Raw genomic sequence first — 12,258 nt, 5'->3', positions numbered from 1 at the left:
GGCTGATCACCGACTTACCTATTAGATTGACAAATCATGAAATCTGAGGCCAAGACCTAAAAATGTTGTAGCGCTACTGGTTTTTCTGTTTTAAGCGCTACCCACACATTTCCGGGAACTCGTCCCGGCCGTGTTCCGTCAGGGACGGGTCACCACGGGTGACACGGCCGCCTGACACGGAGCTGTGTGAACAATTTGTACGTAACCGATTTTTTCCCCGTCCCTGACGGAACACGGCCGGGACGAGTTTCCGGAAATGTGTGGATAGCGCTTTAGTAAGACATGTTTAGCCGTGTAAAAAAAAACTAAATTTTTAAAAGGCCGGCAACGCACTTGCGAGTGTTCTGGTTATGTGAGTTTCCATGGGCGGCGGTATCAGTTGAGCTTCGTGCCCGTTTGCCACCCATTACAATAAAAAAAAGGGTGCGTGTACTTATGTACGCGCTTAAGAAGTTATACTTCTTTGGCATTTTATAAAAATAGTTTTTGATTGCATGCAAATAATGAATTACAATATAATAATCAAAGACTGAAAAAGGAGTCATTATAGTCAATAAAGTTTAGTTTACATTCGAAAAATTAAATAAATAAATATTTATTATTATTCTCTTACATTAAGTGTTACATAAATTCTATTATTATTCGAATCTTGTTTTTAAATTATGTCCAATGCCGTAGCATCTTCTGTGGGCAACTTCTTTCTGTTAATTTTGTGTCACGGTGCGCGCGCATCGTAAAACTTCACGCCTAAAGAAGTATAACTTCAAAAATGGTTGTCTGTAAAGTATGACGTCACGCAATTCTTGAAAATACTAAAAATCTTTCTTCTCTTTACAGTTGTGCGTGATACTAGAACCAATGCAAGAGTTAATGTCGAGGCACAAAGCGTACGCGCTGTCACCACGCGACTGCCTCAAGACCACGCTCTTCCAGAAGTGGCAGCGGATGGTCGCGCCGCCAGGTAAGGCCACACGTACGTTTACCGCTAGAACTGTACGCATGTTATGTGATCCTGGTAGTTTTTAATTTGTTATGAGGGCTTAACAAGATTCCCGAACTTCCAATAGCAATTGTATTAACATCATTGCTATGGCCATGGGACCAAAAATGTTGAGATCAATCACTATTGGTAGTTGGAGAGTATCGGTCCGTTTATGTGATCCTGGTAGTTTTGAATTTGTTATGAAGGGCTTCTCGAACTCCCAATAGCAATTGTTACATCATTGCTATGGTTTATGGCCATAGGACCAAAAACTTTGATATCGCTATTGGTAGTTAGAGAGTATCAGCCCGTTTATGTGATCCTGGTAATTTTTGATGGCTTAATATGACAAAACCGTGAAAAAAACTAAAAGTGTCATAAATCAAAGATAAAATATATATTTCTTATGAGTTTATCCAGCGCCCGTATTATGTAATATGCCCCACTTCAATTTAAAGTTTTGTAACACGCGATCTTGAGATATTGAGACAAGAGCGTTAAATTTTTATACGAAAATATCCACATCATTGTTACTATTAGGAAGTTCTAATACCGGCTCATTTTTATCATTATTCAAAAAATTAGTAGCCCAGTTCTTAATTATTCAAAAAAATAGTTTTTGAAGTGAAACTTCTTTATCGGGGTTGGAAAAAAATTTAGTGTAACATTTTTTCGTTACGCGTCACATTTTTCCGTTACGCGCCATCTTTTTGAAGGGAAACTTCTTTATCGACGTATGGGAGAAATTTTGTAGCAAATCGTCACGTTTTTCGGTTACGCGCCATGTTGCTTATTGAAGTCAAACTTCTTTATCGACGTATGGGAGAAATTTTGTAGCAAATCGTCACGTTTTTCGGTTACGCGCCATCTTTTTCTTGTCCGTACCACGGTTGATCCGAAGAGATTAGAAGCCATTAATAACAAAAATATATAATAACGATAACAATGATAGTAATAATTCTATTACAATTAATGAAATTCTATAATAATCTTCGTAGTAATAAGGTAAAATGAAATATTTGTATTCATGTCTATGATAATAAAAGCCTTTTGTTAAACTTTATCTAATTTAACCAATTTCTGTAAAGTTGCAATAGTAGATCATTTTTCGAAAAATAAGGTCATAAAGAAGTTTCACTTCTTACGTGTGTACACCTAGTACACGCACACATTTTTATTTTTTATGGCTCTGGTACGGTTTGTGCATTAGCCAGCGTCAAGTACATATAAGATGTACGGTTTAAGCACTCGCCCGGTACCGCACAAAGCTCCCAAAGGCCGAGAACAAATTTTAAATTAACTTAAAACTTGCCCTCGAACTGGGAAACGAACCCGGTACCCCTCACCTAGCTGCCACTTAATAAGACCGCTAGGCTATGAGGCCCCTTTTATTTACTTTATTTACACTGTAGTACAATTTCTTAGCATTTGCATGTTATGTGATCCTGGTAGTTAGATTTTAAAAATATAGTCATTTTGGTGACAGCATGGTTTTTTTTAAACTTTGAATATTTTTCAGTGTTTTTTATACATTTCTTCTAGTCATGTTTGCTTAAATAGCCATATATATATATATAAGTGTAGCTTCTGAATGAACATAAAAAAACAGTCATAAAAATCTTATGTCCTAGTGTGATTGCAGTCACAAAGACACATTTTAATATAAATTATTGACCATATGATTCATAGAATACATATTATATAGGTAGCATGCCTTATGAAGACAACAGTTAAATTTTAGATTAGTATGTTTGATTATGCATGTACAAGCCAATATATTTTATTCATTTCATAATATGTATTTATTCTTTGAAGAATAAGCACAAGGGTTTTTACAAATTGTATACAGAAAAGAAACCTCAAAGAAATGACTTTAAATTAAACCTTTTTGTAATCACAACACCAAGAATATGAATAAGATTATAAGTAAAAGTGTCGCTGATAGTATTGCCAGTAAATAAAAATTTACCATTATAAGGGGAATAATTTGTTTATTTATTAATTGACTTTTAGACGCATGTGTAATTAAATAATAATTACAGAGTCTCAACGTCCGGCGAGCAAGCGTCGTAAGCGCAAAGGTAGCGCCGGCGCAAACGCAGCACCCCCCGCACCCGCTAAGAAACGATCACCTGGACCCAACTTCAGTCTTGCCTCACAGGTAATAAACTAATTAATAAGGCTGTAGAATAAAAATAAGGTTTTTATGTGTCAGTACTTCTCGGCTGATTTATTTATTTAGGAAACAAAACAGATACACATTGGATATATGTACAAAAAGTTTCGCTCATAAAATGGTACGTTACCGTAGTAGACAATACAACGCAAAATTTATAAATCAGGAAAATTTAAAATTTAAAAAAATTAAATTTTTATCTAAAAATAAAAATAATAATCATTTAGGGGTACCCTTAACATTTAGGGGGATGAAATATAGAAGTTGTCCGATTCTCAGACAAGAATATGAACACAAAATTTCATGAGAATTGGTCAAGCCGACACGAGAATTTTATATATTAGATATAGAGATATAAGTATGTCAAAATTATTAAATTATCTTATAGGTCAAGTACGTTGCTGGCTTAAACTGCACTTAGTTTTACTGTCTATGTACACTGTTACTGAACGCCTTAGATCAAAAAATCTTTCAGACACCGGATCACCTATATATTAAAACTATGATAAAAAACAAAAGCAAGCAATTGCAAATAGCGGCCCCTATCGGCTACGTAGGGCTGAATGTTTTTCAAATATATAATGATTCCAACATTAAATATAGACTATGTTACTAGGATGAAAAAAGTACAATATCTTTAAAAAAAAAATTGTGCGTGTACTAGTGTACACACGTCAGAAGTGAAACCTCTTTATGACCTTATTTTTCGAAAAAATATGCAACTTTACAGAAATTGGTTAAATAAAATAAATTAGATCAAGTTTAACAAAAGGCTTTTATTATCATAGACATGAATACAAATACAATTATTTCATTTTACCTTATTACTACTAAGATTATTACAGAATTTCATTAATTGTAATAGAATTATTAGTATTACTATCATTGTTATCGTTATTATATATTTTTGTTACTAATGGCTTCGAATCTCTTCGGATCAACCGTGGTAGGGACAAGAAAAAGATGGCGCGTAACCGAAAAATGTGACAAATGTGTGTAAATTTTTTTCCAACGCCGATAAAGAAGTTTCACTTCAAAAGATGGCGCGTAACGGAAAAATGTGACGCGTAACGAAAAAATGTGACGCGTAACGAAAAAATGTTACACTAAATTTTTTTCCAACCCCGATAAAGAAGTTTCACTTCAAAAAAATATATATAATGATTAATTATTTTCAGGACGTGATGGTCGTCGGCGAGCCGTCACTAATGGGAGGTGAATTCGGCGACGAAGATGAACGACTGATTACAAGACTCGAGAACACGCAATACGAAGGCGATGGCGTCGAATGGAGCAACCCTCCCCCCGCGTCCCCCGCCAAGACGCCCCCTGGCAACCACTGACGTCACTGGCCCTAGTGGCCCTAGCTGAATCGCCCGGCGCTGTCGATATAAATAAATAATATAGGCCTTTACGGATATTCATGTGTTTTATTTATGAAGAGATACAATTACAAAAATGTACTGGAAGATTGTGACGTCACTAGACTTAGTGGCCCTCAAAGACCAGTGCACTCGTTTTAAGTAAATAATATAGGCCTTTACGGATATTCATGCGTTTTATTTATAAAGAGATTTATAACATTACAAAAAAGTACCTCCCTCGCCTTATGATGTCAGTGGACCTGGCATTTGGCCTGATTGAATTTCATAACCTCGAAAGCTCAACCTATCTTCGAAAAAATAAGGATGTAATTTAGGCTCTTACATCCATTTATTTTTTTAACTCAACTTAAAAGCCCATTAGAAGATTTGCAATAAAATAGACAAAATTTATACTAACAGCGAGCGATATCTATAAGGATTTCAATAGTTCAATCAATACAATGCAATGCAATTCTAAACACACTGATGAAATTCAAAAACTCCGCCAAATGCCAAGTCGTCGCGATTACATATTTAAAAAAAATCAATAGTTTTTCTAATATTATGTCCTAATAAAATATATCATTGATAAAATATTTAACAAGTCTTATAAAATATTTTCACAAAAAAAAATACAATTACAAATTATAACATGATAACATTTGTAAAATATAGAAAGTCGAACGCATCGAATTCACTATTTGTGTCAAGAATAAGTGACAACCCACACGTCATCGGTGATTTTATGGGCTACGTTCCATTTCATGCCTATACGATATTTTAACATTCCTATAATTTCCTATATTTCTTTAAATATTACAAAAATATAGTATTAAAACCACTTCAATAAACTTATTTAAATTACTTTACAAAATAGGATTAAAAATAGTACTTCAAATATTTTTATTTTGTATTTATTAATATGAGTGACTATCACTTTTTTTTATCATTTTTCACTACGTGGAGTGTGGACCAAATCTGAAAATTGGAACGCGTTTGCATTTCGCTTTTCGCCTTTCAAATATCATTTTCGAATACGAATACGACGTGGACTGATTAATTTTATATACATTTTAAATTAAGAGTAATTTTAAAAGACTGCAAAATGGTCACAAAATATTTTTTCACAATTCTAGCCATCGCTGCCAGCACTGCTTTCGCTCAAAGTTGCCAAAACCCACAAGTAGAAGCCGCATCTTTCACAAGTTTAGATGCGACGGTAGTGACACAAATCGCTTATATTACAGAATTTACATTAAAATGTGATAATCCTTTGCCTGCAAATTACGCTTTATATGCTGAGGTCGATGGGAAATCCTTGACTGCGGCGCGTATTGGAGAAAATAAATACCAGGTAAGATCATTTCACATTCTCTACAAGCAAGTAAATTTGAAGATTCTAGCTTAATTACTTCATATTACTTAAAAGAGATATAATCGTATATACCTATTATAATAATAATGTATTTTTATGAGTCTTTGTTACTTAAATTCTAAAAGTTGAAACAAAAGTATGGGGTGCTTTAAGCTTTAATGTTTGTTCTTCAATCCATAATTCTATTATACATGTCTATTTCCATATAGTATTATTAATATTTACCATTTAAGAGTTCCAGTAATAATAACTGTTGTACCATATCACTGGTAGAAATCAACTGTTAATGACTTTATTACTGAGACATGGGAACCAGATATTGATACATAACATTCTTAGGTATCCTGGACTGAAGAGCCTTCTAAGGCACGCTCTGGTGTCCATGAAGTCCGCATCTTGGATGAGGAAGGTTTTGCTTCTCTACGCCGTGCTCGCCGCAGTGACCCAGCAGCTGCAGTTGCACCATTGTTGGCTATACAACTTAACCACCCAGGAAGTGAGTATATATTTATTTTATGTTAAGCAAAAATTTAGATCTATGTAAATGTTAATTTATAAAAGATTCATTGTTTTTTAATAATACTACATACTATATAACTAATAAGTTACATATAAATGTATATTATTTATAATAGTAATTAATGTTCTTTAAAAAAAGGACCCATGCTTTTTTCCATAGGCTCCACAGTCCACATCATTACATACCACTTGAGTAGCGTAGGAATTCAATATACTTTCATATAATACAATTCTTAATTTTCAGGCTACTCTGGACCCTGGGTTAACTCTGAAGTACTCGCAACGGCTCTTTCTGTTATTGTTGCATACACAGCTCTCCGTAACAAGGGAAACATTCTAGCTTAGATTTATAGTTAATAGTTATTAAATAAATTTTTTATTTATAATTTGTTTACTTAATTCCTATATTGGTCTAACCCATTATTTTTATTTAATGCTCCAGAAATTTGACTATAGATGAAATAAAAAAAAATTCAGCTAATTTGTGTATTACTATAAATATTGTTTATAAAAAAGAAGTATAAAATATTGTGGTGGAAAAACAAAATATACAGTTTTTGTCCACCAAGTTGTCTAACAAATTTACTACTAAAAAAGCCAACGATAATATGGCATTCATTTCTTTTTCATTACAAAATTTAAATTGTTGTAATCAGAATTCTAAAAATGTCACTAAATACTTTTTATCTAAGACTTAGTAAAGTAGTCATGCATATAGGTTGCCTTTTGACTTATTTAATGACTATTTTATTAAATTAAAAGTTAAATAAAAAAATGTTGGAAATTGATTGTATTTATTTTACAGGTAACTCATCTCCCCAAATACTACATCTTGCACAGCAATATGTTTCCTGATCATATTTCTTCTTAGAAAATATAATTTCTTTCAGTTCTCCTTCAGAAGTGCACATTCTGCATATTACATGCCTTGATCTCACTAAAGGTGCTCTAACAATTCTAGGCCATTGAGGATCGTCTTCTGGTCTTACACCTTTTCTTAATATGACGTAGCTAAATAAATCTGCTTGAACTTCTGTCTTGCATCTAAATGGTAGTGTTTCATACTTCATGATAAAATTGCATGGAGTTTTTTGTTCAAGGAATCGTGGACATGCCGTATCATTCGGGCAAGGCGCAAATACATACCCTTTCTGATTTTCATTTTTAATACCTAATACAAACTCTCTGGCTTCATTGACAATTTGGAAACCAGCATTTGTGCCTTGTTCAACAATTATTAGGAAATCTTCAGTTTTGTTCCACAATTTCTGAATTGTTTCTAGTCTTGATTTCATGCTTGGTAGTTCAAAAAATGAAAAAGCAGAGAGAACTATGTTGTATTTAACATCTGTAGAGGCGGGAAGAAATTGTCTTTGAAAATATGCTCTATATGGAAGTTCTACATTTTCTTTGCCATTACATAGTATTAGTCTTGCTAAATCATTCATTTCCTGTGATGTATCAACTGTAAAATATTCAAAAATATCGTTTTTCCAGTAGGTATTAACAGCCCATGTTCCACTTCCAACCCCAGAACCAAAGTCAAAGAAATTTCTTGGTTTATAATCAGGTAGTTTTCGTTTAATTTCATCCAAAATACGTACTAATATAGCATATTCAGGGGCAGCTCTTGACATTAAATATTGTAGGCAAGTGGCTTTATCGTAAGCTATATTACCCCAGGCATAAACATTTTTCTTTAGAATATTAAACACAGCATTCTGTATCTCTTTTTCGTGACCAATTTTCTCTTCTTCGGTAATTTCTTTCTTTATTTTTGCGTAAAATTTTCTCGATACATTTTGGTGTATTTTTGCAGCTTTTTCGCTAATTTCATGTTCTTCTGGGGGCAATAAACGGGAATTCAAAAGGTTACTTAGCTTTTTAGATTCCTCGAGGTACATTTTTGCGTTATTATCATCTAATACGGTATTTATAGACTTTTGAATTGTAGAAGGTATGGAAGCTTTGGTTCTGTTAGTTCTGCCGGGGTGATGTCGTGGTTTGAATTGTTTAGAATCAAAACCATCTCGAAGTTTTGGATCTATTTCCGCCTTGGTTGAAAAACTACTGTAAATAGACGATATATATTTTATTCTTAACTTTCTAAACATATTAGTTGTTTACATAAACATAATCTTAAAACAATTGACAATAGTTAAATCATAAATGAATATTGAATTATGAATACCCAGATGGGAGAATGGAGATAGCAGATTAGAGTAACACAGCGTTAGTGTTGCTAGCTCTCGTCTAGAAATCATATTTACGATTTAGGGGCCTTAAAGAAAAGAGCGTACCATTCTCTGTAAAATTTCCCTGAAGGCGTGATCCTTTACTACGTACTTTGGTTACTGTAGTGAGCTACCGTCCTATTATTCGGAAAATTATAATAAAATCAGTCAACAATTATTATTGGTCTACTAATTTAGTTATACACAAAAGGAGAATCGAACGATAGACATTGGTAACACTGATCAAATATGACAATTGACACTTGGACTTGACATTTTTATAAAGCATTAAGTTAAGCAATAAAGCCAAATTTACATTACGAAACTAGTGTTATGCATGTTGGAATGAGTTTCATGAAAATAGTTGCAGCACGTGTGAAACTACTTTAACAAAAAATAATAGTGTCGTGAAATCAACAGTATCACCAACGACATGGCTCTGTCAACATCAAAGCTTCATTTTGCGATGCAGAACGTCGTGGTACAGATGTTAATATATAAAATTCGAAAAAGGTTATCTCTATCAACTGACCAACGTTGGTTTGCCATTTTGGCGGTCATTTAGCTGCACGATGCACTCAAACACACACGTCTGCCCTGGGCAAATGCTTTCGCGACACTAGTTTCGTGTCGCGTTTTCATCGTGAAAGTAGTTGCGTGACATTAGTTTTACAAAAAATATGCGCATGGCACGAAATTTATCCAGTGTCGCGAAACCGATGCATGCATTATGAAACTGTAAATTTACACGTGAAATTGTTGATGAAATTTATCTCATAAAACTAATTCCGAGCCACTAGTTTCGTAATGTAAATTCGGCTTAATAATTCAAAAATTCCTATAGTCGAATTTTTAATTAGACGAAGTCAACTGACGTTTACGGTGTTGTCAGTTTTATTGAAATAAAATTAGTGTTGTGACAAAGTAAAAACCCGTGAATGAATGATCGGTGATGGCACTAGTCGCCGCGCCGCGCTTTGTAATAAGACGTCAAAAAATTGATTGTAGTTACATAGTACTAGTACCTAACTTATATCAGAGCACTTTTATACAATTTTGAAATAGAAATAATATTATTTTATTGTTTGAAATGATTGACTATTCACACTCATTGTTCATTCATCTGATTGAACAAGAACTGAACGCATCACTATTACTTTAAATATGGCAACATTATTTTACAAAGTAACATTAGCTACTGTCAGTTGGCTTCGTCTAATTAAAAATACGACTATAGATATATTTTATGTATAGATGCTATGTTTTATTTTGTAAGTGTTTTCTATTATTTCAGCACACTATGATTACGCCAACAGTTATTTTGTTAATATTATAAATTTATTTGATTAACAGATAGCATTTTCTAGCATATTATGTTAGAAACTGCGTTCTAGGAATTTTTGAAGTAATATTGCTTAATTCTTTATAAAAAATCTCTAGTGTCATATTATATTCCAAGAAATATAAAGATAACTTTTTGCATTCTTATGAAGTTCAATATTACTTACATTTTATTCAGAAAAATTATCTAGAAACATGCAATCCAACAATATTCAAATAAGTTATTTTAATGAGAAAAGGCATTTATATTTTTATAGGCTATTAGTTTTCATAATAATATTATTCTAAAAGAATTAGCTTATATGTCAACTTAGTGTATTGACTATGAAATCACCACATTTTTTATTTTGTCAAAAGTTGAATATACTAAGCCTATGGCAGTAAAACACATTTGTATGAAACTATTTTTTTTAACTAAGTGTAAAATGGTTAAATCATTAACATATTAGTGTGTATTGTTAATTAGAACATTTAACAATTTTGAAAACATATAATTAATTTTATAACTACACCTATTTTAAGTATGAATAAAAATATTATCTGCCCGCTTTAGCCATTTCTTCCTGCTTATGTCTTGTTATGCAAACTTTGAAATCATTTACTTCGGTTTGGCATTGCCTCCAATCTTTTGTTGTATTTATGCATTCCTAGAATAAAATATTTGTCTGAAATTATTTCTAAAACAATAAAGATTGAATAGTTGGACGTCAAAACTTCAATAGTAAGCACCAAGCTGGGAAACATACTGGTTACATAAAGTCATGGTTCTATAAACAAGTAATCTTACAACATGCAGACAAGTCTCTTGTCTAATTCATGCATTTTATAATCTCTAAACAAATTTGCAAGTAGTACCTACATATGGAAGTTCATATTGAGCCCTGGAATATTGTGTGTGACTCATTTAAAATTCATTCCACAATACATGTTAAAAAAAATCTTCTATCTCTTCGGAATAAAAAAAATATAAAGGTTTGCCAAAAAAAATTATTTTGAGGCATCACAGAATATTAAGAAAACAAAGATATAATTTTTAAAATTTGCTAGTAACAAATAATTGACTTTCTTTAAATTCGAACATAATTAAACAGGATTAAAAGGTAATTTTTCTGATTACCTGAACTTTATAATGTAAGTCTAGACAACCGGCCTTTTTTAACATAGTTTCGACTGGGTCGTCATCATTATCTAATTTTACACGAGGTTTCACCGTCATAATGCCTTATCTATTATAAATCAGTAATTAAAAGGCAAAATCAGTAAAAAATTAATTTTATGAATGTAAACAAATAAGGTACAAGGACTAAGGAGTCAAAACTTGCACAGAATACTAAGAGTTGAAGAGATTGATCATCGCAGTTATCAAAATACTTGACAGTAGACAATGACTTTGACATTACTGAACACAGATATCTTATGAATTTTGTATGTTACTAAACAACTTTAAAGTAAGATTTAGAGTCGTGATTCAGCGGTAAATTTGATGCTCATAATATATTAAAAACGTATTGGATATTATAATAATTTAATAGGGTAGCATTAGCTTTATTCATTACTAGGTATGTCCGCCCTATTTCATAACTTTGACCATCAAGATAACAGTTTAAAAAATAAAGCCCCTTTTGAGGTAGGTTGTGGAAATTAATGATGCGGCCTACATTTAAAACCAATACCTGATTTTCCCAGTCAAGGTGATAATGGTAGATAATATAATTCTTATCGGTACTATTTGGAACACAGATTTACGCAATATTTACGCAAATACAGAAGTGTTGATCCGTTACAAATATTTATACTAGTGGCACATAACTTGTCAGATTTTGTGTGACCAGATTTTTAGTAGGAAAAATCTAAGCAACTTCTGAAGTTGGTGGGTAAAATTTTGACTTGCGCGAGAACTATGACTGCTGTTTATTGAACGTCAATTATCGAAACCTATCCCTTCTGTATGTCAAAACCTTTCGATATTCGTGAATGAAATCAATTTTTTTTCATATAGGTGTTACCCAATGTTTTTTTTTCTACATTCCTACATAATTCTGTATTTACAGTGTATATTCGCGGAAGAGTCCCCGTGAGTTGAGAGCTGCGTAAATGAGGGCTATACTAGATTGTGAGGAAGTTGCATGGATCTGGTCTGGCATCTTCTAAGTTCTCATGTCATTTTTACACGTGTATATCCTTTCTATAACATATTTTATTGAAAAGTAAACTTGAGTATTTCGGACACGTTTTACGTTACACCAAAAATACGAGCTCCTTCAACT

The 12,258-nt window shown here is 32.6% G+C and overlaps 4 protein-coding genes across 11 annotated transcripts in view; 2 read left to right on the top strand and 2 right to left on the bottom strand.

Moving 5' to 3' along the window:
- LOC125058426 (LIM domain-binding protein 2) overlaps window positions 1–4,707 on the top strand; it is a 53,472-nt gene extending 48,765 nt beyond the window's left edge. For 6 of the 8 annotated variants that reach the window (XM_047662488.1, XM_047662491.1, XM_047662492.1 and 3 more), the window contains 3 exons: window positions 838–973; window positions 3,025–3,143; window positions 4,337–4,707. In XM_047662488.1, coding sequence (XP_047518444.1) covers window positions 838–973; window positions 3,025–3,143; window positions 4,337–4,501 — 420 coding nt within the window. In that variant the 3' untranslated portion in view covers window positions 4,502–4,707. The remainder of the gene's footprint in view (window positions 1–837; window positions 974–3,024; window positions 3,144–4,336) is intronic. The other 2 variants (XM_047662489.1, XM_047662495.1) reach the window with 1 other exon arrangement.
- Window positions 4,708–5,522: 815 nt separating this feature from the next.
- On the top strand, window positions 5,523–6,802 carry LOC125058736 (translocon-associated protein subunit delta). The gene is made up of 3 exons (XM_047662874.1): window positions 5,523–5,876; window positions 6,237–6,393; window positions 6,661–6,802. The coding sequence occupies exons 1-3, from the start codon at window positions 5,628–5,630 to the stop codon at window positions 6,759–6,761; spliced, it is 507 nt and encodes a 168-aa protein (XP_047518830.1). The 5' UTR covers window positions 5,523–5,627; the 3' UTR covers window positions 6,762–6,802.
- Window positions 6,803–7,193: 391 nt separating this feature from the next.
- LOC125058603 (methyltransferase-like protein 17, mitochondrial) lies at window positions 7,194–8,574 on the bottom strand. The gene has a single exon (XM_047662708.1). It carries the CDS (start codon window positions 8,528–8,530, stop codon window positions 7,211–7,213), a length of 1,320 nt encoding a protein of 439 aa, XP_047518664.1. The 5' UTR covers window positions 8,531–8,574; the 3' UTR covers window positions 7,194–7,210.
- Window positions 8,377–11,313, bottom strand: LOC125058604 (cytochrome c oxidase assembly factor 4 homolog, mitochondrial). Its single transcript, XM_047662709.1, has 3 exons — window positions 11,109–11,313; window positions 10,504–10,638; window positions 8,377–8,486 (listed from the first exon to the last, which is right to left on the bottom strand). Exons 1-2 carry the CDS (start codon window positions 11,205–11,207, stop codon window positions 10,528–10,530), a joined length of 210 nt encoding a protein of 69 aa, XP_047518665.1. The 5' UTR covers window positions 11,208–11,313; the 3' UTR covers window positions 8,377–8,486; window positions 10,504–10,527.
- Window positions 11,314–12,258: the final 945 nt, after the last annotated feature.

The sequence above is a fragment of the Pieris napi genome, chromosome 18 (assembly GCF_905475465.1).
Source record: "Pieris napi chromosome 18, ilPieNapi1.2, whole genome shotgun sequence".
In the NCBI taxonomy this organism is placed as follows: Eukaryota; Metazoa; Arthropoda; class Insecta; order Lepidoptera; family Pieridae; genus Pieris; species Pieris napi.
This window is presented reverse-complemented; position numbering and strand designations above follow the sequence as displayed.